Source organism: Danio rerio, chromosome 3 (genome assembly GCF_049306965.1).
Source record: "Danio rerio strain Tuebingen ecotype United States chromosome 3, GRCz12tu, whole genome shotgun sequence".
In the NCBI taxonomy this organism is placed as follows: Eukaryota; Metazoa; Chordata; class Actinopteri; order Cypriniformes; family Danionidae; genus Danio; species Danio rerio.
In genome coordinates, this window is record NC_133178.1 from 60042790 (window position 1) to 60066021 (window position 23232).

The 23232-nt window shown below is 35.4% G+C and overlaps 1 protein-coding gene across 7 annotated transcripts in view; it reads left to right on the forward strand.

Moving 5' to 3' along the window:
* Positions 1-23232, forward strand: part of prkcab (protein kinase C, alpha, b) — a 317535-nt gene that overhangs the window by 270672 nt on the left and 23631 nt on the right. For all 7 annotated transcript variants that reach the window (XR_012401256.1, XR_012401258.1, XR_012401257.1 and 4 more), the window contains 3 exons: positions 5045-5107; positions 8298-8436; positions 18452-18532. Coding sequence is in view for 4 of the 7 variants with exons in the window: in XM_009299810.4 (XP_009298085.1) it covers positions 5045-5107; positions 8298-8436; positions 18452-18532 (283 nt within the window). In the remaining 3 variants the exon portion in view is untranslated. The remainder of the gene's footprint in view (positions 1-5044; positions 5108-8297; positions 8437-18451; positions 18533-23232) is intronic.

Below are 23232 nucleotides of genomic sequence, written 5' to 3' on the forward strand. Positions count from 1 at the left end.
AAAGTTAATTCCATACTTTAACATGGTGAGCAGCGGTGAAGTGAGGCAACAGAACAAGGAAGCGCTGGATTTCTTACCACACCGGCGTGTTTCAAATCTGTGGTGTGAGCACATTTTGGTTTTGCCGTTGAGTGTAGTGCCAATAAAAGAAAAAACCTTAAAAAAAAATGACTGTGTGCAAGCATTATAGCCTACTCAAACGGAAATACTTCCAACATGACTGCACATCTGTGGCCCCATCACCTAGCAATATTACTTTCTGAAGGCAGGATAGCAGAGAAGGTAATAAAGTTCTCCAAATAGCAACAATCCCTCGCTGAATTCTTCCAGCAGACATACCCAACTGGTTCAGAGAGACACATAAAAATAACAAAGGCAGTGCGGGTGTTCATTGCTGAAGATTTACTGCCATTTTCAGTGATTGGAGATGCAGGCTTCTGTCATCTTATAAAAGCACTCGATCCGCGTTAACTTACAGACTACCGTCTCACACTTTTTTTAGCACCGAGATAATTAAGATGGTTTATTTATGTTTACTGAATTACAATTATGTTTATTTGAAATGGCCAGTTTATCTTTATTAACTTCACATGTATGTTTATTTTCAAAGTGTAGGATTTTATGTGTTCCCCAGTATGTACATGGGCTACCAGCAGCTGTGAGATTTCAGTGTTAATTTTTTATACAATACACTAGGAACTACTGTACTTTTCTTGGCTTTAAAGTAAAATAGAGTATTGCAATAAACAGTTTTTTATTTTTTTCTCCTTAACCTTTTATGGTTCCTATTGCCTAAGCATAGAATAACAAAAGAAAAACGCGTGTCAAGCCATCAGAACCGAGGTATGTATTGAATTGTAGGTATGTAGGTATAATTGTTGTATATATATATATATATATATATATATATATATATATATATATATATATATATATATATATATATATATATATATATATATAATTGTGTATATTTATTTTTTAAAAACATACACAGGTCAACAGCGAGATTTCAAAATATATAAAACACGTACAGGACATTTATTTGGACAACTATGCAGATATATTAAATAGTTCACTCAAAGAGAGATTTAGGGCCCTATCATACACCCGGCGCAATGTGGCGCAAGGCGCAACGCAATAGTTGTTTGCTAGTTTCTTGGCGCAAGAGTCATTTTGATGTTTTGTGCCACGCTGTTTAAATAGCAAATGCATTTGCGCTCATATGTGCGCCCAAAGGCGTTCTGGACTAAAAAAGAAGGCGTATTGAGGCGCATTGCTGGCGCATTGCTATTTTGAGGAACTTAAATAGAAGGTTCAAATAGATCAGATCGAAGCCGGTCTGTTGTCCAGCGCAGAGCGCGTCAGTTGTGTGTCAGCAATATGCAAATGTCTTTACAAATGAAAAATAAATAAAATATTGAAAAATATAAATATAGGATATAATAAGGATATATAAAGGATATAAATATAAAGGATTAAAATATTACAAAACATATTATTTTCTAGCCTACACAAATATAAAAATTATGCTTTCATGCCTCTTCATCTCAGGAGGCTTTTTCAATTTATTCATAATAATTTGCTTTTGTATAATGGTATTATTAATAGCAGGATTATTTCTTATATGCTAGATTTGCCCACCTGTCAGGTTTTGCACCATATGGGGCACAGCATGTGTTTTAGGAAATAACTCACACTTTGTTATTATTGTTCATTTATTCATTTGCTGGAAATTAGAACTGAATTTAGAAATAGTTTTGAATCAAATCTTTGCGCTTAACAAACAAAATTAATTAATTATAGGCTAATTGATGTCTGTGCATATAAGGTTTCCCTATCCACGAGAGCGAAAGTGAAAGTAGATCATGAGAAGGCCTTATCTCTCATTCTCGCGCTGCAGATGCTCTGTTTAACTGTTTTCTCGCTAGTGAAACATTCAGTTTTTCCACTTACAAAGTCCGTCGTGTAAATAGCAAATGGGCTATGGCGCAACGCTACTGACTCTTGTAGGGATTGAATGGGAGATGAGACTCTGGATTGGTTTATTCTCAAAACACACCTGTAACTCATTAAGAAAATAAGCTCAACCCTTTAAGACCATGCGCCGTGGTGCAAAGCAAATTTTTCCGACCCTAAATTATCAAAAATGGATACCGACACACCCTAAAAGCTTTTGCGCTCTGCGCTTTGCACTTTGCGCATGGATCATCAAATTAGAGCCCTTAGATTTTCACTTCACGCATAGTTTGTGAATGAACAGACTTAAGTGCAATTTCAGACGCGATCATGAGGCTGTTTTTGTGCAGTTTGAAGTTATTAATCTGAGAACAGGAGAAAGAGCATTGCTTTGATCATTTTAATATAGCATATTAATAATGATATAACGAAAGCCACGGCCCACTGGTTGAGAATCCCTGTATTACGGTACAAAATGCCTGTACATTTTCTCTTATTTTATAGTCTTGTTTCTCTATATATTATTTCATATACATTATATTATTTTAAACAACAGTACTGTATTGTCAATAAAAGTCTCTTTGTTTAACTCTAGAGAATTGTCAACATCCAAAAGTCGACAGAGCAGACATGAACGTCCCATGATGCAATTCACAACAGTAAATACAGAAAAGACACAAAATATCAAAACTGTTTAACAGTTATTTTTTACAGTGTATTAAGCACTGCTAACTTAAAAACCTTCTGAAGCAGCCCAATCTCACGAAGAAACATAACTATTTACGTATTGTCAGAAAAATGGCTAAGTTAAACAAAATCATGCAAGTTCATTTGTATGAAAACATATGATTTTTTTTTAAAGGAGGCTTGCCCCAAAATCCTACATCTAATCCCAACTATCATTGGGGGTTGAGCAAATTGTACTTTAGTAAATCGTTCATATGAATTAGCCACTAAGTCAAAAAGTTATGAATAGCCGTGAGATTGCGTTGTTTAAAGAAGCCTAAAAAGGTTTAATGAATTTATTTATCCATTCATTTATTCATTCATTCAGCAATTAGGTACACTCAAAAAATGACTTATGCTGCTTGTTTAAACTACTTATTAAAAAATAACTTAAAACAACATAATTCTTAAGGTTTATTGGGACAACTTAATTGCTTTATTTTCAGTTCACTTAGATTTATACAAATGATTTATACAAATGAGAAAGTTACTTTATGAAATTGTGTTGGGACGACATGAAGGAATTGCGTGGAATCCAGCATTTTTTAAAGTGTACATCTGACATTTGCAATTCATTTTCATTTAAAATTATTTAATATTTGGTTATCCTGTCAAATAATGACTTAAAGGCTGTAATAATTGTTGTTTTGTAGACTCTATCACCAGTCAAAATTTGGTTTATTGTTATTATTTGTATATTAAGCACAGCATATTGGCTTTCTACATTCTATAGAATGACGCCAGATCATTCTGAGCCATTCTGAATTGTAATTCCCTAACGCTCAAAAAAAAAAAAATAATAATAATGAAATGAAAAAATAAATAAATAAGTAAATAAATAAATACTTGGTTGTCATAACCCAATGTTGTGTCAACTATTGACAAATCTAACATTACTTTATTTATTTATTTATTTGTTTGTTTGTTTGTTTATTAAAGGGATAGTTCACCCCAAAATTTTATGTTACTCACTATTTACTCACCCTTCAAGTTCCAAATATTTCTGAGTTTTGTCTGTTGAGCACCAAAGATGTTATGAAGAAATCTGAAAACCTTAAAAACCGGCAACCTTAAAAAAAAAATTTGTACGGAAGTCAACTTTCAAAGGTTTTCAGCATTCTCAAAATACCTTCTTTAGTTATCAACAGAATAAAGAAAGTCATGCAGGTTTAAAACAAGGGAAGGGTGAGTAGGTCCATTGTCAACAATTTGTAAATTACTCAGTATTTGACTGTATTTGAACTGTATTTTACTGTAGGACAGTTATGCAGTTATGTTACTGTATTTTAAAGTTGCATTTTGGAAATTACTGTATATTTTACTGTGAAGACATATAATACTGTAAATGCATAGACAGCTAGATAAATGGTGCTGTAAATGTAAATACAGTATTTTGCTGTAATGGATTTACAATAAATTACAGGCAAACTGCTGCCAGTAAGTTACTGTAGATTCTACAGGCTATTGTTAACAAGTGTAATGACATAATTCTATTATTGGTGAACTATCCCTTTAAATTTAAATGACTCAGTGGTTGGGTTTGTCCATTTTTAATCCAGTATTGGGTTACAACAGCCCAGCATTGTTTTTGAGTGTATAAAAATCAATAAGGCAAAACATGATGAGGATTTAAAAGCAGACGTGTTTTATCATCTGTTCATTTTTAGAAATGTCTTACATCAGAGTTGCTAATTACTTAAATAATTACCTAAATGAACCCCTGTAATTAAAAGAACAGAGTGAATTAAAAGCTGTGGTGACACTTTAACAATAAGGTTTAATTTGTTAAAATTACATGATGCATTACCTAACAATAAGCATTCAATTTTCACTATATAATTAATGTTTTAAAACTTTCAATTATAATAATCCATTAGCGAATTTCAAAACTAACATTAATTAAAATTATTGTATGGAAATAATGTATAGCAATGCAAAAAATAAATAAATAATTCGACCACACACACACACACACACATATATATATATATATATATATATATATATATATATATATATATATATATATATATATATATATATATATATATATATATATATATATTCCACAAACAGAAAGCTCTAAACAGAAAGAAACTGCATATAATGAGGGAATATATGAGGCTGGTGATCATAAATAGAGCTGTTCATGTTAATATAATGTATGCCTGCGCTCCGACACCACACCATTCTCACCTTGTCAACAGAGGCTAGAAACGTTCAGGCACTGAACAAAAGCACATTTGATTCCTTTGTTTCTTGTAAGGACTTAAATAGCACTCTGAGAATGAAAAAAACAGTCTATGACACGTTTGTGAATGTGTGATGCTGACTGATGCTCACTGTGCTGTGTTGATAGATTCTATGCGGCAGAGATTGCAGTCGGACTCTTCTTTCTTCATAGGAAGGGAATTATTTACAGGTGAGTGGATGAAAGCTTTTCATCCTTAAAGAGATATCTACCCACAAATGAAAATGTTTACCATTTACTCAACCCCGAGTGCTTCTAACCCTTTATAATTTTTCTTTTTACTGCTGAAAACAAAAGATAAAGAAAAATCATTAACTTCCAGTGGTTGAAAAAAATAATAATATGGGTGCCTTACTGCTTTTAAGTTAATAATCTCATTTTTCTCGTGAAAGAGCTGGGATGTAACCCCGGTGTTCTGGCCAAAGTCCCTCTATCGGCCCTTACGATCATGGCCTCCTTCCACCGAATTGGCTCTATCTCTCCACTCCACCAATAGCTGGTGCGAGGTGAGTGCACTGGCGTCGTTGTCCTGTGGCTGCCGTTGCATCATTCGAGTGGATGCTGCACACTGGTGGTGGTGTGGAGAGACACACCCTCCCCCCTCCTCATGATTGAGAAGCGCTTTGGGTGTATGGCCATACACAATAAATGCGCTATATAAATACACATTACATTACATTACAATAATGACATAATTTTGTTTCGGGTAAACTATCCCTTAAAGTCCTTGCTCTACACTGAACTAAAAACTGTAGCAGATATTATGGATGCCTTCACAATAAGCCATTTACAAGGTCTTAAATATTAAATAATACAGCAATAACATCTATTAATAACATCTTTTTTTAATCTATATACTTTCAATGTCCATTAGTTTAACAAAAGAATCACCAGTTTGACCTGAGATGCCCAAAGCTGGGCCCACAGGCCAAAGTTGGCCCATGATAACATTTGATTTGGCCTCCCGTCCCATGCCTTTAATAGAGACAGTCATTTTTAACGCAATCTTTTATTTGTTTGTTTTATTGTTGAGCTACACAAAAGCAAGCTTGGATTAAATGTTTTAACTAAATTTTGTAAATAAATCAGATTTATTTAAATGGAATTATTTGTTTTACGTGTAATAAGGTGATTATAAAATGTAGTATATATATATATATATATATATATATATATATATATATATATATATATATATATATATATATATATATATATATATTTATATATATATATATATATATATATATATATATATATATATATATATATATATATAATGCATTAGTTAATATAATTAACTAATACAATTAAATTAATGCGTCAATTTATTTTTTAAAGGTTGTTTTAAAAAAATTAGGAAATTAGCCATGGCAACTTTGTAATGCAGTTTGGCCCCCAGCCCTCAGCTGTGTTTGTTTTTTTTGGCCCTTTATAGGAAAAAATTTGAGCACCCCTGATCTAGACTCTCCAAAAAGTCATATATATTTTTTCAAACACCAAAATATATAATTTTTTTTAAAGATGAAATTAGATAAAAGTTAAATCCCAAAAATGTTTTAAAACCACAATTCATATATGCAATGATGCAAAGTAACATTTCTTGCCCAAAAGTGTAGTTTAAGTTAAGAAAGTAAAAAGTAGTTTGAGTAAAGAGTAGCCTTTAGGTACATAAAAGTAGTGAGTAGTAAGTATTATGCTTTGGAAATAATTCCATCTTATACCCTCCAGATAAAAAATGTAGAGTATTTTACATCAGTGCCATTTTCTTTCAAGTGTGTTTCTGAGTGTGAGTTAAATTATTTGTCACTCATGGATTATAAATTGAAAATGTTTGAACACATTACAGTAATATATATACCTATAATTGGGAAAAAAAATAAACAAGTGGGCTAATAATTCAAGGGGCTAATAATTATGACTTCAACTGTGTGTGTGTGTGTGTGTGTGTGTGTGTGTGTGTGTGTGTGTGTGTGTGTGTGTGTGTGTGTGTGTGTGTGTGTGTGTGTGTGTGTGTGTGTGTGTGTGTGTGTGTGTGTGTGTGTGTGTGTGTGTGTGTGTGTGTGTGTGTATATGTACAGTTGGAGTCAGAATTATTAGCCCCCTTTTGATTTTTATTTTCTTTTTTAAATATTTCCCAAATGATGTTTAACAGAGCAATGAAATTTTCACAGTATGTCTGATAATATATTTTTCTTCTAGAGAAAGTCTTATTTGTTTTATTTTGGCTAGAATAAAAGCAGTTATTAATTTTTTATAAACTATTTTTGGGACAAAATTATTAGCCCCTTTAAGCTCTTTTTTTCCGATAATCTACAGAACAAACAATCGTTATACAATAACTTGACTAATTACCCTAACCTGCCTAGTTCACCTTATTAATCTAGTTAAGCCTTTAAATGTCACTTTAAGCTGTATAGATATATAAAGAAAATATAAAGTAAAATATTATTTACTGTCATCATGGCAAAGATAAAATAAATCAGTTATTTAGAAATAAGTTTTTAAAACTATTATGCTTAGAAATGTGCTGAAACAATCTTCCCTCCATTTAACAGAAATTGGGGGAAAATATAAACAGGGACGCTAATAATTCAGGGGGGCTAATAATTCTGACTTCAACTGTATATAAACCAAGCTCCTGTAGCATTGATAGAATACATGCAGTTTGTAGTTGTGTTTGAAAACAACATTCTGTAGTCCATTTAACTATTGTTTAAGGACACTTGGTCAGAAATAGCAAAGAAATCTGCAGATTTTTGCCTCTGAGGGTGTGATGTTTTTGTCACATGCTTGAGGTATTTGGCCATTCATAGCGCACTAAATGCAACAGTAATGTACAGTATGTGGAAAATAATGTGCTTTTTGAACAAAAGGTACAAAATAATGTTCTTTATAGTAATGTCACATGGCCTCTTATATGCTATTAAACTGTCATCTTCCAGCCACACTAATATATCTTTATTCTAGAGCAGTAATACCCGAATACGATGAAAATGAGACATCAAATGAATACGAAAATAGAAATTGGAGCGTAGCTGAAAACAAGCCATTACCTGAAGTAAACAGCATTACTCAGGGTTCAGCAGGTCCTGAAGCGCAGCATAAATGTTGCTGTGAGTCTGTGCGGAGAGTGAGAGGGGCTGTTTCTCGCTCGTCCCTGTAGGCCTCGGCGTTCAGCTCACATTAATCATGCTCTCTGATGATGAAGGCTGAGGTCGACCTGACCTCGCTGTTTTACTGCCCAAAAACACACACCACTCACTCAATCACTCACTCACTGTCCACATCTGCCTTCAGCTGCTTGTATCTGAGCTCAGCTTCACACACACACACACACACACCTGTGTTCTGTCCTCAGAGATCTGAAGCTGGACAACGTGATGCTGGACTCCGAGGGCCACATCAAGATCGCAGACTTCGGCATGTGTAAGGAGAACATGTATGAGGGAATGACCACTCGGACCTTCTGCGGGACGCCGGATTACATCGCCCCAGAGGTGAATGTTTCTTAATGAACTACATGTCCTCCCTGGTAAGGATTTCGGTCTTAAAAGGAGGGGTAAAGTAAGATGTATGGTGTGTGGATGTGGCGATGTGTGTGTGTCATTTGGACTGGGATGTGGTAGGAGCCAGGATGGGGTTGGGGTTAGGGTAAGGAGAGAGGTGGGGGTTGGGTGTGGGAGAATGGAGTGGGGTTGGGGGTTAGGATTAGGGTTGAGGGTGGGGTTTGGGGTAGGGTTTGGGGTGGGGTTTGGGGTTGGGGTTAGGGAGGAGGAGTTTGGGATGGGGGTAGGGTTTGGGTTAGGCTTAGGGTTGGGGTTAGGGAGAAGGTGGTTGGGGTTAGGGTTAGGGTATAGGGTTTCACACACACACACACACACACACACACACACACACACACACACACACACACACACACACACACACACACACACAATTTAGTCTATTCAATTCACCAATAGTGCATGTCTTTGGATTGTGGGAGAAACCAAAGCACCCGGAGGAAACCGGAAACCCACATCAACACAGGACACATCAACACATCAACACATCAACCCACATCAACACAGGAAGAGCATGCAAACTCCACACAGAAATGCAAAGTAGCCTAGCCAGGACTTGAACCAGTATATATATATATATTTTGTAATATGAATATTATTTGGTTAAACTTTATTTATTAACTGTATTTAAATGGTACAATGCAAATGCTTTAATTATTTGGATTGGCTTGCAACTGGTTATTGGATAGCTGGAAGACGGGTGTTTGTTACACAGAAGAGCAGCTGCCGATAGCCTCACTGTAATTTGCTGTCTATAGCAAAACCCACAGTGATATTGACCTGCAGATTAGCACTGTGACATTTCCACTAAGGTGTGTCAGCTTGACATCTTGACGTGTGAGTGCGTGCGTGCGTGTGTGTGCGTATGTGGGAAGAGAAACGCAAACATAAACATGCCGTACGATAGATTTCACACCACACAAGCAGCTTTGCTTCTCAAGACAGTGTGTGTGTAAGTGTTTGTGTGTGCTTGTAAACATTTTGAGGAAACTTTCATCTCGTTTTATTGCATTTAGCTGCAGATTTCTTACAGCTTTTTGAGGTTTTTTCTTTAATGGATGTTTTCAGCTCATGTGTCATGGAAGCTCCTGCTTCATCTAATCCCTCTCTTATTGATCTCCTCATGACTGATCAATGACCAGGACATTCATTTAAACGGAGACACTATAACATTTTAAATCAGACATCATTTTAGAAGGCAAAACCAGTAATAATAATATGTTTATCTGAATAGACTGAATGCTAAATTCAGATAACAGATAGCAACACTAATCAGTAATGATTTTTAATCTAGAAATGCATTAATCCCACTAAACATGTTATATAGATGACTTTAATCTAGACAGCACTAATTGTGTCAGCTATTGTTGGTATCTGCTCTCCTTGGTCTCCATATTGGACACTTGGGGCCCTATCATACACCCGGAGCAGTGTGGCGCAAGGCGTGGCGCAATAGTCTTTTGGTAGTTTCAGCTTGGCGCAAGAGTCGTTTTGAGGCGTTGCGCTACGCTGTTTAAATAGCAAATGTATTAGCGCTCATTTGTGTGCCCATAGGCATTCTGGTCTAAAAAGGGAGGCATTCTGAGGCGGACCGCTGGCGTGTTGCTATTTTGAGAAATTATAATAGATTTTTGATTAGACCAAAACTAACCCGGTCTAAACTCTGGCGCAGAGTTGCGCCTCGCTTACGCACTGCTTAATACACACAAGAGAGCAAAAAGCAAATATCTTTACATTTGAAAAAAATTAAATATTAAGGATATATATAGGATATAATAAGAATAGATATAGGATATAAATATAAAGGATTAAAATATTACAAAACATATTATTTTCTAGCCTACATAAATATCAAAAATCACTGCTTTTATGTCTTCTTCATCTCGGGAGGCTTTTTCAGTTCATTCATAACAATTTGCTTTTGTATAATGTTATTATTATTAGCAGTATTATTTATTATATCCATATGTATATTTATTTAATTAAAAACAAGCTTAGATTTGCCCACCTGTCAGGTTTTAGACCGTAAGGGGCACAGCATGTGTTTTAGGATATAACTCAGGTTTTTGAGCACACTTCGTTATTATTGTTCATTTATTCGTTTGCTAGAAATTAGAACTGAATTTAGAAATAGTTTTGAAACGAATATTTGCGCTTAACAAACGCAATCATTTATTTATAGACTAATTGATGTCTGTGCGTAAAGGTTTCCCTATCCAAGAGCGAAAGTGAAAGTAGTTGCATTATCTCTCATACAGTTTTCTGTTAAAAAAGACTGTTAACTGTTTGCTTGTGAAATGCTCATTTTTTCCACTTAGACTTACTTTGCATCCTGTAAATAGCGAATGCGCTTTTGGCGTGACGCAGCTGGCATTAAAGGGAATGGGAGATGAGACTCTTATTGGTTTATTCTCAAAACACACCTATAACTCATTAAGAAAATAAACTCAACCCTTTTAGACCATGCGCCATGGCGCAAAGCAGGTTTTCCCTTCCTTAAATTAGCAAAAACGTGCTCTGACATGCCCTGAAAGCGTTTGCGCCCTGCGTTTTGCGCTCTGCGCATGGACCGTCAAAATAAAGCCCTTGGTCTCAGTAACGTGTAGCCTCTGATTTGGGATAGTTATTAAGTAGACTATTCTCTTTACCATTGCAATACTCAGATTCTATAAGCAAAAGCCTTGTGGATTATATACAATCATACAATTGTGGTTTAGGATTTCATACCAACACACACACACACATGTTTGTTGTTGTGATTTGTGGGGATATTCTATAGATTTCCATAGTTTTTTTATTCAACTGTATTTCCTATTGCCCTACCCCTACCCTAAACCCAACCCTCGCAGGAAACTGTGCATTTTAACATTCTGAGAGAAAAAAAAAACTTAATCTGTATGATTAATAAGCTTTTTGAGAAATGGGAACATCAGCAACGTCCTCATAATTCAAAATTGCCTTGTAATACCAGTGTAATATCAGTTTCATTATACACACATGTCCTGATATGTCATAAAAACACGACCACACACGCGCACACACATTACTATGAATGCTGTCCAGCCAGAGGTGTGTCATCACAGCCCTGAGCGTCTTATGAATGTAAAGAAGGTCCATTAGAAACTCCAGCACGTCTGCTTCCTGACAGAGCCATTTATTCCTCCTCAGCCAATCACACGGCAGCCTTTATATTACTGCAGATGGGATTTCATTTTTGGCAACACAATGAATCTTTTATTTTGGAGCAAACAGTCCCTCTACCTGACTGGCATGAGGAGCATTTGTAGTTGGAGGCTTTTCAAATTTGGTTGTTGATTTAAAAAGGTAAATCCAAACAATAAAAAGCAATTGTTTATGAAGTTTTGTAGCAACTCCAAATGATTACCGAATGCTTCAAAGAGTCAAATTATAAACAAGAAATACACAGAGTCTTTTTATTATTTGATAATGTGTGCTAAGAACACCTGCATACTAGAAAGATTTATTTCCAAAAGATATGAGTGATAAAATGTACTCGTCATAATAGAAGTGTGAACGCCATTTATAGTTCCCCTTGGAGCACCTTGAGAAAGGTGATGCTATTCAGTGTTATGATTTACAGTAGTTTCTACTGAAACAAGAAGATCCTTTTTTTTTTAAAGGGGACCTATTATGCAAAAATCTATTTTCTAAGGAGTTTAAACACAGTTGTGTGGTAACAGTCTGTCAATATAACCAACTTCTAATGATAAAAGTGAAATAATTATATATTTTTATGATCGCAGTTGATAAAAACAGTCTGCAGAAACACTTTGATTGACATTCTCCCTTTGTACGTGTCATCAGAGGGGGAAAGCTCCGCCCATTAGTGATGATCTCTCCTTCATTAGCATAAGACAATAGTCTTGCTTTTGAATCTTCCACTACCACTATACTGACACATAGGCAGTTGTAGCTCCGCCTTTTTTGAAAAGGTTGGGATCTCATTTGAATTTAAAGTGACAGTCACCAAAATGGCACACTTAGGTTCGATGCCTAAAAGGGGCATTTCAAAGAATTATTAAACATTATTTGTGGAGTATTTTTAGCTAAAACTTCATATACACACTCTAGGGCAGTGGTCACCAAACTTGTTCCTGGAGGGCCGGTGTCCTGCAGATTTTAGCTCCAACCCTAATTAAGCATTTCTGAACATGCTAATCAAAGTCTTACTAGGTATACTTGAAACATCCAGGCAGGTGTGTTGAGGCAAGTTTGAGCTAAACCCTGCAGGGACATCGGCCCTCCAGGACCGAGATTGGTGACCCCTGCTCTAGGGACATTAGAGATGTATTTTACATCTTTTAAAAAGGCACATAATATATCCCCTTTAACCAACAGTGTTTGGGAGTGATGGGAATAATGGCGCTATAAATAACAGCGTTACTAATGGTGATACTTTTTCCAGTAACGAGTATGATCACGCTACAGTAATTACTCTTTCCCCCGTTACAACGACGTTACCATTTCTAATATTAAAATGCGTGTTACTATAATGGAGAACATTATAGTGATGGAGAACATTCGAGCAGCATCTCTCTCAGTCATAGGACCTCTCTTTTTCTGGGGTGGGTGTGTGTGTTCGGGAAGGGTCACATAACCAACCAGTTATGATGATTGGTGTGTCTGTGAATGTGGTGTAACTAAGAACGTGATGACTGGCTTAGATATATATTTTTTCGATCATTTGCCAATCGGAGGCAGAGTAGTGCGGATGTTCACACACAAGCACACGAACAGTCAGTCGCACACACCAACGACCAGGAGGCAGAACGATGGCAAATCCAACAAGTTCAAAGGTAGAACTTGCAAACTGGAAATATAAATGTTTATGTATCGTGCAACTTATGCACAGGAAAAGAAGAGTCTCTTTGCATCGGTGACAAGTTATTCTAATAAAACGAAGCACTCAACGTCGTCACATGCCGCCACAAAATTAGTGGCTACGCAGGTGATAATGTGAGCTCTGCTCCCATTGGAGGAAACGAAGCCACGACGTCAAAGCAAATAAAACTTAATGTCTTCACCGCAAACACTTGTTACTCAGACAGAATTAAACAAAATAATATCTAGATATATATATCGTTGAGGACACACTGAAATTGTCTCTCGCATTGTCCCACTACAACAAAAATAGTGAAGATCAGTTTACAATGTTTTATATTTATTTTATAGTCATTTGACAAATTAGATTTTACGATAGTAACGCAATAATAACTATATAATATGACTATATAATTACTATAATTCTAACTATAATTGCTATAATTAAATAACTATATAATTACTATAACTATAACTAGTAACTATAATAATGACTCTTTTAAAGAAGCATGCCCAACACTGGTGTTTGGTTTATATTACAGACTGACAAAGAGGTAAGAACAGAGTTGAAGACAAAATTATTTGCTCTCTTATAAAAATTTGATGTATTTTTCAAGTATTTCCCAAGTGCTATGGTCTGCTAAGGTCAATATTAATAACCCCTTACGATATATATATATTTTTTTTCTGATCGGCTACAGCATAACCACCTGTTGTGCAATGACTTGCCTAATTAACCTAATTTGGCTAGTTTACCCAATTAGCCTACTTAAACCTTTAAATTGCACTTGAAGCTGAATATTAACATGTAACAAATGTTACATGCTGTCATCATGGCAAAAACAAATAGAAATTAGTTATTTAAACTATTATGTTTAAAACTATGTTGAAAAATCTCTGTTAATCAGCACCTGGGACATTTTTAAAAAATAATTAAAATTTCAGAACATGGCTGTATATCTTCTCAATGTGAATTTTGTTGTTGTTTTGGGGCATACCATATCATTGTAATGATGAGTGGGACAACAAGGGACAGATCCAAATGGAGTTCAGGAGCAGACAGTAGCATATACATTTATTCATTCATTTTCTTGTCGGCATAGTCTCTTTATTAATCTGGGGTCGCCTCAGCAAAATGAACCGCCACCTTATCCAGCAAGTTTTTACGCAGCAGATGCCCTTCCAGCCGCAACCCATCTCTGGGAAACATCCAAACCCACATTCACACACAAACTCATACACTACTGACAATTTAGCCTACCCAATTCACCTGTACCGCATGTCTTTGGACTGTGGGGGAAACCGGAGCACCCGGAGGAAACCCATGGAGAACATGCAAACTCCACACAGAAATGCCAACTGAGCCGAGGTTCTAAGCAGCGACCCAGCGACCTTCTTGCTGTAAGGCGACAGCACTACCTACTGCGCCACTGCCTCGCCCGACAGTAGCATATAGATAATCAAAAAAGTAATAAAGGCGAAGGGGTCAAGACAGGCAGTAAAACAAACATAAGCAGTAAAAACAAACAAGAGTCAAAAACACGACTAGGCAATACAGGAAAATACTTACGCGATGTGTGAGTTGTGTGTATATATTGCATGTGTCCGAGTGCCTGTAATCAGTAGCAGACCTGAAACCGGTGTGTGGCTGCAGGACATGACGGGAAATGTGGTTCAGGTGAATGACAATGAGTGTTATCCTGATATCCGCGAGGGCTACATTGCTGGTGATCATAACAAATATCATAACGATTACCTATTTATCAAACATTTTAATAAAAGCCAAAAAAAAAACTATTTTTATAGATATCAGAGGGACCTAAATCCTTTTACACAAGCATTTGTCAGCGTATACTTCTGCTTTATTTGTTGATCTGATATCTTTGTTTTCTGACTGTGAAACAATGGTTCAATATATGTTGTTGACAAAAACAGTTAGCTGTGTCAGCGCCCATACATGTTCATTTCTGTAAACATATTTCAAGTTCACAGTAGTCTCTTAAGAGGACATACTACAGCTCTAAATATATATAGTAGTATCGTAAAATATTGAATTTATATGTTATGCCAATTCTACATTACCTGGTAACCCAACCACTATAGTAACTATAGTATATAGTATAGTACACATGTACCAATATTGTAGTTTTCTAAAACTATATGGTATTATACTACAATACACCACAGTTTACTGTTGTAAAACTAAAATATACTACTGTATTTATTGCAATTTATCAGTTCACTATAGTTATTAATACAGTATATCGTAGCATTAATTAACAGAAAAGCAGATAAGATGCAAAGTTGCCATTTTAAGGATAGTTTGCCAATAATGGTTAAAACGATCATTTTGCATACTGTACTTTTGTTTGTGTGCTCATTCTGATGTCTTTGATCCAAATCTCACACTGTCTTCGGAAACAAAGTAGTCTGTATTGAACATCCTGTGCACAGACAAATGCTAATGAAGAAATGACCGGATATATCGACCTTCCTGCTTCTGAAAACAAGTGTAGCCACATGAACAGATCAATAGTTTAAATTAGCTCTTGGTGGAACAGTTGGTGGAAGATGACTTATGTGCTTTCTGTCATTTTACTGACAGTAAGAGAAGTCACATGAAAATAGGAAGAACATTAAACATGAAACATTAAACACTTTGGTCATTATCATACACCTGACGCCATGTGCAGCACATGTGTTTTCTTGCTATTTTTAGCCCAGTGCAAGGTATCATTTTCACATTTTGCGTCACGTTGTTCAAATAGCAAATGCATTTGCTGGAAATTAGAACTGATTGTAGAAATAGCTTTGAAACAAATGTTTGTGCTTAACAAATGAAATGACAAAAGTAATTATGCAACGGAAGATTTTAACCTTGCTCAGATGTTCTTTAATTTTTTTTCTCACTAATGAAAAATTCTATTTGTTTCGCTGTCAAAATACGTCATGTAAATAGCGAATGGTGCAGCTGACTCTTAAGGGTAATGGGATGAGATTCTGAATGGTTCATTCAAGCCTAAAACACACCCATAACTCATTAAGAGACAAGCATTTTAGACTATGCGCCTGGTGCAACAACTATTTTTCCTACCCTTAAAGAGACAGTTAATCTAAAAATGAAAATTCCCTGTTCATTTACTCACTCAAAGGTCACCCAGGATGTAAGTGACTACTTTTTCTTTAGTACAACATGAATCAACACAGTCCTTGGTGATTTATTTAAAGGCAGTAAATGGTGATAGATTTGTTTTTAGATCAAAAGTAAGCTAATAATAGTCTTCAGATTCTTATTTTCCCTTCATAAGATCTTAATGTGTCATGTGGAGCCAAAGCTAGGTCCACAAGGAATCTGGGCGCGCAGAAATCTGCAGATTTGAGTTTATTTATTTACTCGTGTACATGTGTGTAAACTTATATTTATACAGTTTTTAAATTAATTTCAACTATAATATTGATTAATATGTAAGTGTTCATTTGATTTATTTACAATACAGTGCGTACAGTAATGTTTTCTGTCTTATAGTAGATATTTTATATGGGAGACTTGCTTTGTTTACCAAATAAGTGGATCTAGATGGATTTGCATTGTAAACATTAAATACAAGTTTAAGAGATATTATATTTTATTTCAAATATTACGTTTTAGTTATGATACTCCCAAAATCCTTCTGCATAATTCCGCAGATTATTTACAAAAATCTCTGCAGATATAGCAAAACAAAAATCTCCAGATTCTGTATGGGCCTACCCATAACTCATTGATTCATTCATTTGCTTTTTGGCCTAGTCCCTTTATTCATCAGGGGTCGCCACAGTTGGAATGAACCGCTAACTTATCCAGCACATGTTTTACGCAGCGGATGCCCTGCCAGCAACAACCCAACACTTGGAAACACCCATACACTTGCAATTACACTCATACTCTAAGGCCAATTAAGCTTATTCAATTCACCTGTACCGCATGTCTTTGGACAATCAAAATAAGGACAATCATTTCAGACCATGCACCTGGTGAGACAACTGTTTTTCCCATCCTTAAAGAGATAGTTCATCTAAAAATGTAAATTTCCTGTAGATTTATACTCACCCAAAGGTCTCCCAAGATGTAAGTGACCTTTTTTTTGTCTTGATTCAACACAGTCCTTAATGATTCGTATAATAACAGTGAATGGTGATAGTTTTTTTTAGGTTAAAACTAAGCTAATAATAATGTTCAGATTCCTACAGGGGCTGATTGTTTCCTTTAACAAGATCTCAATGAGTCATTGGGAGCCATGGCTAATGATTTGAACTTGTTTGTATGTGTGTATTTTAAATCTAAAAAATTATCGAAATTTACTAGCATTATGTATGCAACTAGAAATTGTATTGAAAACCCTTTACAAAAATAGCTATTATATATGAAGCTATTATTTATGAAACTTTTAGTTTTTTTTTTTGAGAAATAATTAGCTTGTCTATATATATATATATATATATATATATATATATATATATATATATATATATATATATATATATATATATATAAAGAAAAGCTAATTATTAAGATACGTGAAACATTCTCTTTCTCTGTTTTGCCAAACTCTTATTAACTTCCACTGTGATTATACTCACTCATTTTATATATATATATATATATATATATATATATATATATATATATATATATATATAGACAAGCTAATTATTAAGAGTTATTTCTCAAAAAAACTAAAAGTTTCATAAATAATAGCTTCATATATAATAGCTATTTTTGTAAAGGGCTTTAAATACAATTTCTAGAGCACACATGAAGAGAAAGAGCCTTTAAAGTGTGACGTGAAACATTCTCTTTCTCTGTTTCGCCAAGCTCTTATTAACTACCACTGTGATTATACTCACTCATTAGTGTGCTGAGTATGTGGGTGGAAGTGGACTAGTGAGGGGAAAAAGGCAATTATTACAGCAAATGGTTAAAAATAGCTGCGCGACTTAACACCCCCGTGAGCTGTAATAAAAAGTGCATTGTGGTCTTGACAAATGAATGGAGATTGAAAGGAGATTGCCGAAAGAGAGTGAATGACGAGACCGAAAATGATGCTGATTTGCTCTTCCTCCACAGATTATCGCCTATCAGCCGTATGGGAAATCAGTGGACTGGTGGGCTTACGGTGTGCTCCTGTACGAGATGCTGGCGGGGCAGGTAGGTGGACGTGTGCCGAAAGTTTTTCATTTTCGTTTTCTGCGTAGTTCTCGAATGCGTCAGACCTTTTCTGAGCGCTTTGAATAACTGTGATTGCAACCCCGTTGTGATCAGCAAAGGCCACTGAAAATCACATCTCTGAGCTGCAGAGCATGATGGGTACAGCTTACAAAAAAAGGAAAATAAATACCTGAGACGTTGCTTTTCACAAAGTGCTTCTGATGGAGAAAGATTTGTGGAGAATCTCCTTTCTGGATTCAGTACAATGTCTGGCAAGCATGTTTGTTTACATTGTGCACAATAAATGTTTTGAAACTGCATACCATTTTCAAAGTATAGAAACATTTTTATGGACACTGTTATAATCGTCAATGATCTAGCATTTGTAGATGGCTGGAGAACTACATGTCTGCCACTTTACCGAACCATAAATCCCATCATTGCCAGCAATCACACACCAGTTCTAGATCACCCCATAATTTCGCAGACACAGCTGCAGATAATCCACAGACACACTCATTCTTTGTTCAGTATTGTGCCTTGTTCCATGTTCTTGTTTCCATGTTTTGCTCTGTCTGCTTTTGATTCTTAGATTGTTTTTTGGATTGTGTTAGTTTCAACATAGGCTCATTTTGAAAACAAAGCCTGATATATATTTCTAGAGATCCCGAATAATGTAGCCAGAGCTACGTTTGGCTGCATTTCTTCTTTAAAGGGCACCTAGGTTACCCCTTTTTTCAGATTTAATATAAGTCTTTTGCGTCTCTAAAATGTGTATGTAAAGTTTCAGATCAAAATACCCATCAGATTTTTTATTATACCTTTTATAAGATGCTGTTTTATACTGATTTCCAGCAGGGGGTGGTTTTGTCGTACTGCGCCTTTAAGACGAGTTTTTCCCGCCCACTTTCTCGCCCACTACATGCCTCCTCCCTCAGCTGCGTCAGACAACAGACAGACTTAAAGGAAGAAGGTCTCACGTAGCGTTTGTGAGATACTACAGTAAGAACTAACCTTTACTAATCAGTATTGTGAAGTTGCATTGATGAGTCACACACAATATCGTTACAAAGTTAACACACACACACACACACACAGGCAGGCAGACAGAGCGCGCTTAGCTTAGTTAAGGCTAACCTCAAGTGCTTTGTGGATATCTGTTATGCTAATGTACAAAATAAACCTAATTTAACTTCCACAAACCGGGATTGAAGCGTCTTCTTTTATAATTGTTCTGACACGTGGCTGTGCTGATGAAGTAAAGCTGAAGTAAAACGCTGTAATTAATTACACACATATTCTGTTTTAAAACACTTTAAACATGTGAAAGTTACTCTTAATGACATTTGATGATGATTGCTGATCCTAGCGAACAGAACAGACCTTTTATTCTCGGTTGCTTTGCGTATCTCTGTCTGGTCTTGTTGACATATACACGCGACTACCGGAACATGTTAATGCGCGCAGCTGTCAATCAATTCGGTGGGCTGGTGGATCGCACACCTACGTAATGGTGCGATCGATTTGAAAACAGCTCCAATTGGCTGACCCTTTTTTTTGTAGTTAAATTGAAAAAAAACGACTGGGTGTGTTCATATCACCCCAGTATGACGGTCTATACACTATACCAACACACAGATCTGTCCAAACAGCTTGAAAAGTAGATTTTTTACCATAGGTGCCCTTTAAAACTAACGATACGGGGTAGTATGATGCTGTTTCATTTCTTGCATTCCCCCATGTGGACAGCTTTAACCGCTGTTACCAGTTTGTCCGGTAGCTCGGCATGTACGCTGTACGGACTTGAGATGCAGAATGGATATCACCGTGACAATGGAGTTTGTCCGGTGAAGAACAATTCCAACAAGCAGATAAGACAAAAACAAAAGCCAAAAAATAAAAATAAAAATAAAAAGTCAATAACAGAATGAAAATGTGGTAAAATCTGAAAACGTGGTAAAACTCAGGTGAAAGCTTTTCTTTTTCTAGATTGCTCTCTTAAAACACTGCGGTTGGGATTAGGGAAGTGGGTGGCTGGCACAATTGGTGCTTTTTTTAAAAATAACTATTGTTAGGGTTAAGGAAAGGTCAGTCAACAGCAGCAGATTTTTATGACAACAGCAGGCGTGAATGGCAATTGCAAGAGAAAACTCGTTCACAGCAGCCTCTGGTGGAAACCAAGAATTGCAAAAAAACGTAGCTCCTGGGACATATTTTGCTCTCTCCAGAAATGTATACAGGGGTACGTAATCTGAATGAGCTTAGGTTGGATAGCTTTCTGCCTGCCCTGACCTTTGCCTGTCTCTTGGATTACTCTATTGGATTGCCTTCACTATTAATGTTTTGTTCCTGTTTTGACCCCTGCCAACTGACTGTTCTCTTGAACTAAACCTGCACGTGAAACTCTAGATAAGACAAAGCAAAACATGGGAACAAGGACATGAAACAAGGCACAATACTAAGCAAAGAATAAAACTGTAGTCACACAGCACTTTCCATTCATACTTCTGCACATGACCTGTACAGAAATTTACAATATGGACCAATCGCTTACCTTTTAAATGTATGCTTATCTTGTGTAAACCTGCCCCTTTTCACAGTGCCATACGACAGAAATTTGCATGGTCAAACTCGGCATGAGTGTGTCTGTGGTACTTAAATAGTCCAAGAAATCAGTAAGCGTAATCAACAGCTGTGTCTGTGAAATCAAGGGGTGATCTAGAAATGGTGTGTGAGTTCTGGGCATGATGGGATTTGTAGATCAGTAAAGTCGCAGATGTGTAGTTCTCCAGTAATCTGCAAACGCTAGATCTCTGGTGATCATAACAGGCACTAAAATGAATACTGGCAAAGTCAAAAATGTATTTCAGTATAAATTTAAAATGTTTAGTTATTCTTTCTTTGTGTTTTTGTTACACTGTAACTATTCATTCAACTACTAAGTATTAATAATAATTTTATGCAGGGCATTACATTAACACCCGCAAACCTGCCAAATGTGGATAGATTTCAGCTCTGGCGGGTTAGACAGACACCTCCGCTTGCCACTTTGGCTGGTTGTAAATCTGCCACAAAGTGTAGTTTTCTTAAAATCAGGGATCGACAATAAGCACGACCCAATATTCGTGCAAAAGTGCACTTAGTATTAAGAAGCAGCACGACTGACAAAAATAACTGTTCGCGCGAGCAAAACAGCAAAAAAGAAGGTAAAAACCGAACGAGAGGATGATCACTCACTCGCATAGGAGATGTGATGTGATGCGCGACTTAAAAAGCGCACGCGCACTCCTGTTTACTTGCACAAAGCAACAATGCTCCCTTTGAAATAGACTGGACAAACAGCGATGATCATTCACCTCCAGACAGTCCTACTGCTTTCAAGAGCTCAAGATAAAAATACACATTCTTTTGTAACAGCAGCAATCACTGCTTTCATTTTAATTATTCTTTGAACAGATTATTAAAAGGCCTATATTAACCGTGGGCCTGTGATCATCCTTATGTTTCACCTGATTTCTTTCGCTTAAAGTTATTTTTGTTAATATGGTTTAATTATCATTTTTTTACATTGCTTTAATGGGAGATCATCTGTAGACTGATGGCATTTCATGTCAGTCAGCCTTATAATCTTGAAATGTGAGCAAAATCACCTGTTTTGTCATTACTAGATATGACGCTAGAGAATCATTCAAATAGTAGCTCTAAAATGACATTTGTGAACGTGACGTTTGTTGGCGGTTACTGCTGTTCCTCATACAAAGGTTTTTTGAGGCTGTCTTTGTTTGCTTTTCTTTTTTATAAACACGATTATGACGTTGAACTGTTATATAAACATAAAATCACAATCGTAGCAGTGCGGTATGGCTGTATATCATCACTGGTGGGACACTATATACAGCCTATATACTATACTATACAGCCACATCGCATCGCTTCTCGTGTAATATTGCTATATACAGTTGAACTCAGAATTATTAGCCCCCCTGAATTATTAGCACCTGTATATTTTTTTCCTTCAATTTCTGTTCAACGGAGAGAATATTTTTTAACACATTTCTAAACATAATAGTTTTAATAACTCATTTCTAATAACTGATTTATTTTATCTTTGCCATGATGACAGTAAATAATATTTGACTACATATTTTTAAGATACTTCTACACAGCTTAAAGTGACATTTAAAGACTTAATTTGGTTAATTAGGATAACTAAAAGTACTTTTTTTTTTAAATATTTATTTATTTTTAAATAAAAATTCAAAGGGGGGGGCAAATAATTCTGATTTCAACTATATATATATATATATATATATATATATATATATATATATATATATATATATATATATATATATATATATATATATATATATATATATATATGAAGCTGTTAATAAATAAATAATGTATGTTTAAAATTATGTAACGACAGTGGAACACTATTAGCCCACCTGCGAAATGTGTGAAACTTTTTTTTTTCAAATATTTGTAAAATTTTAACAATTATAGGTCATTATTAGCTCCTTTAAGAAATGTATACATTAAAATACTAATGAGATCAGTTTGAATTTTAAGATATAGCTGTGATATAATATAAACTAATATATAAACTAATAAACTATATATAGTAAATTAGTAACTAATGAATTATATATGAACTAAGATACAGACACAATGATCATCATAATTTTAAGCAAGAT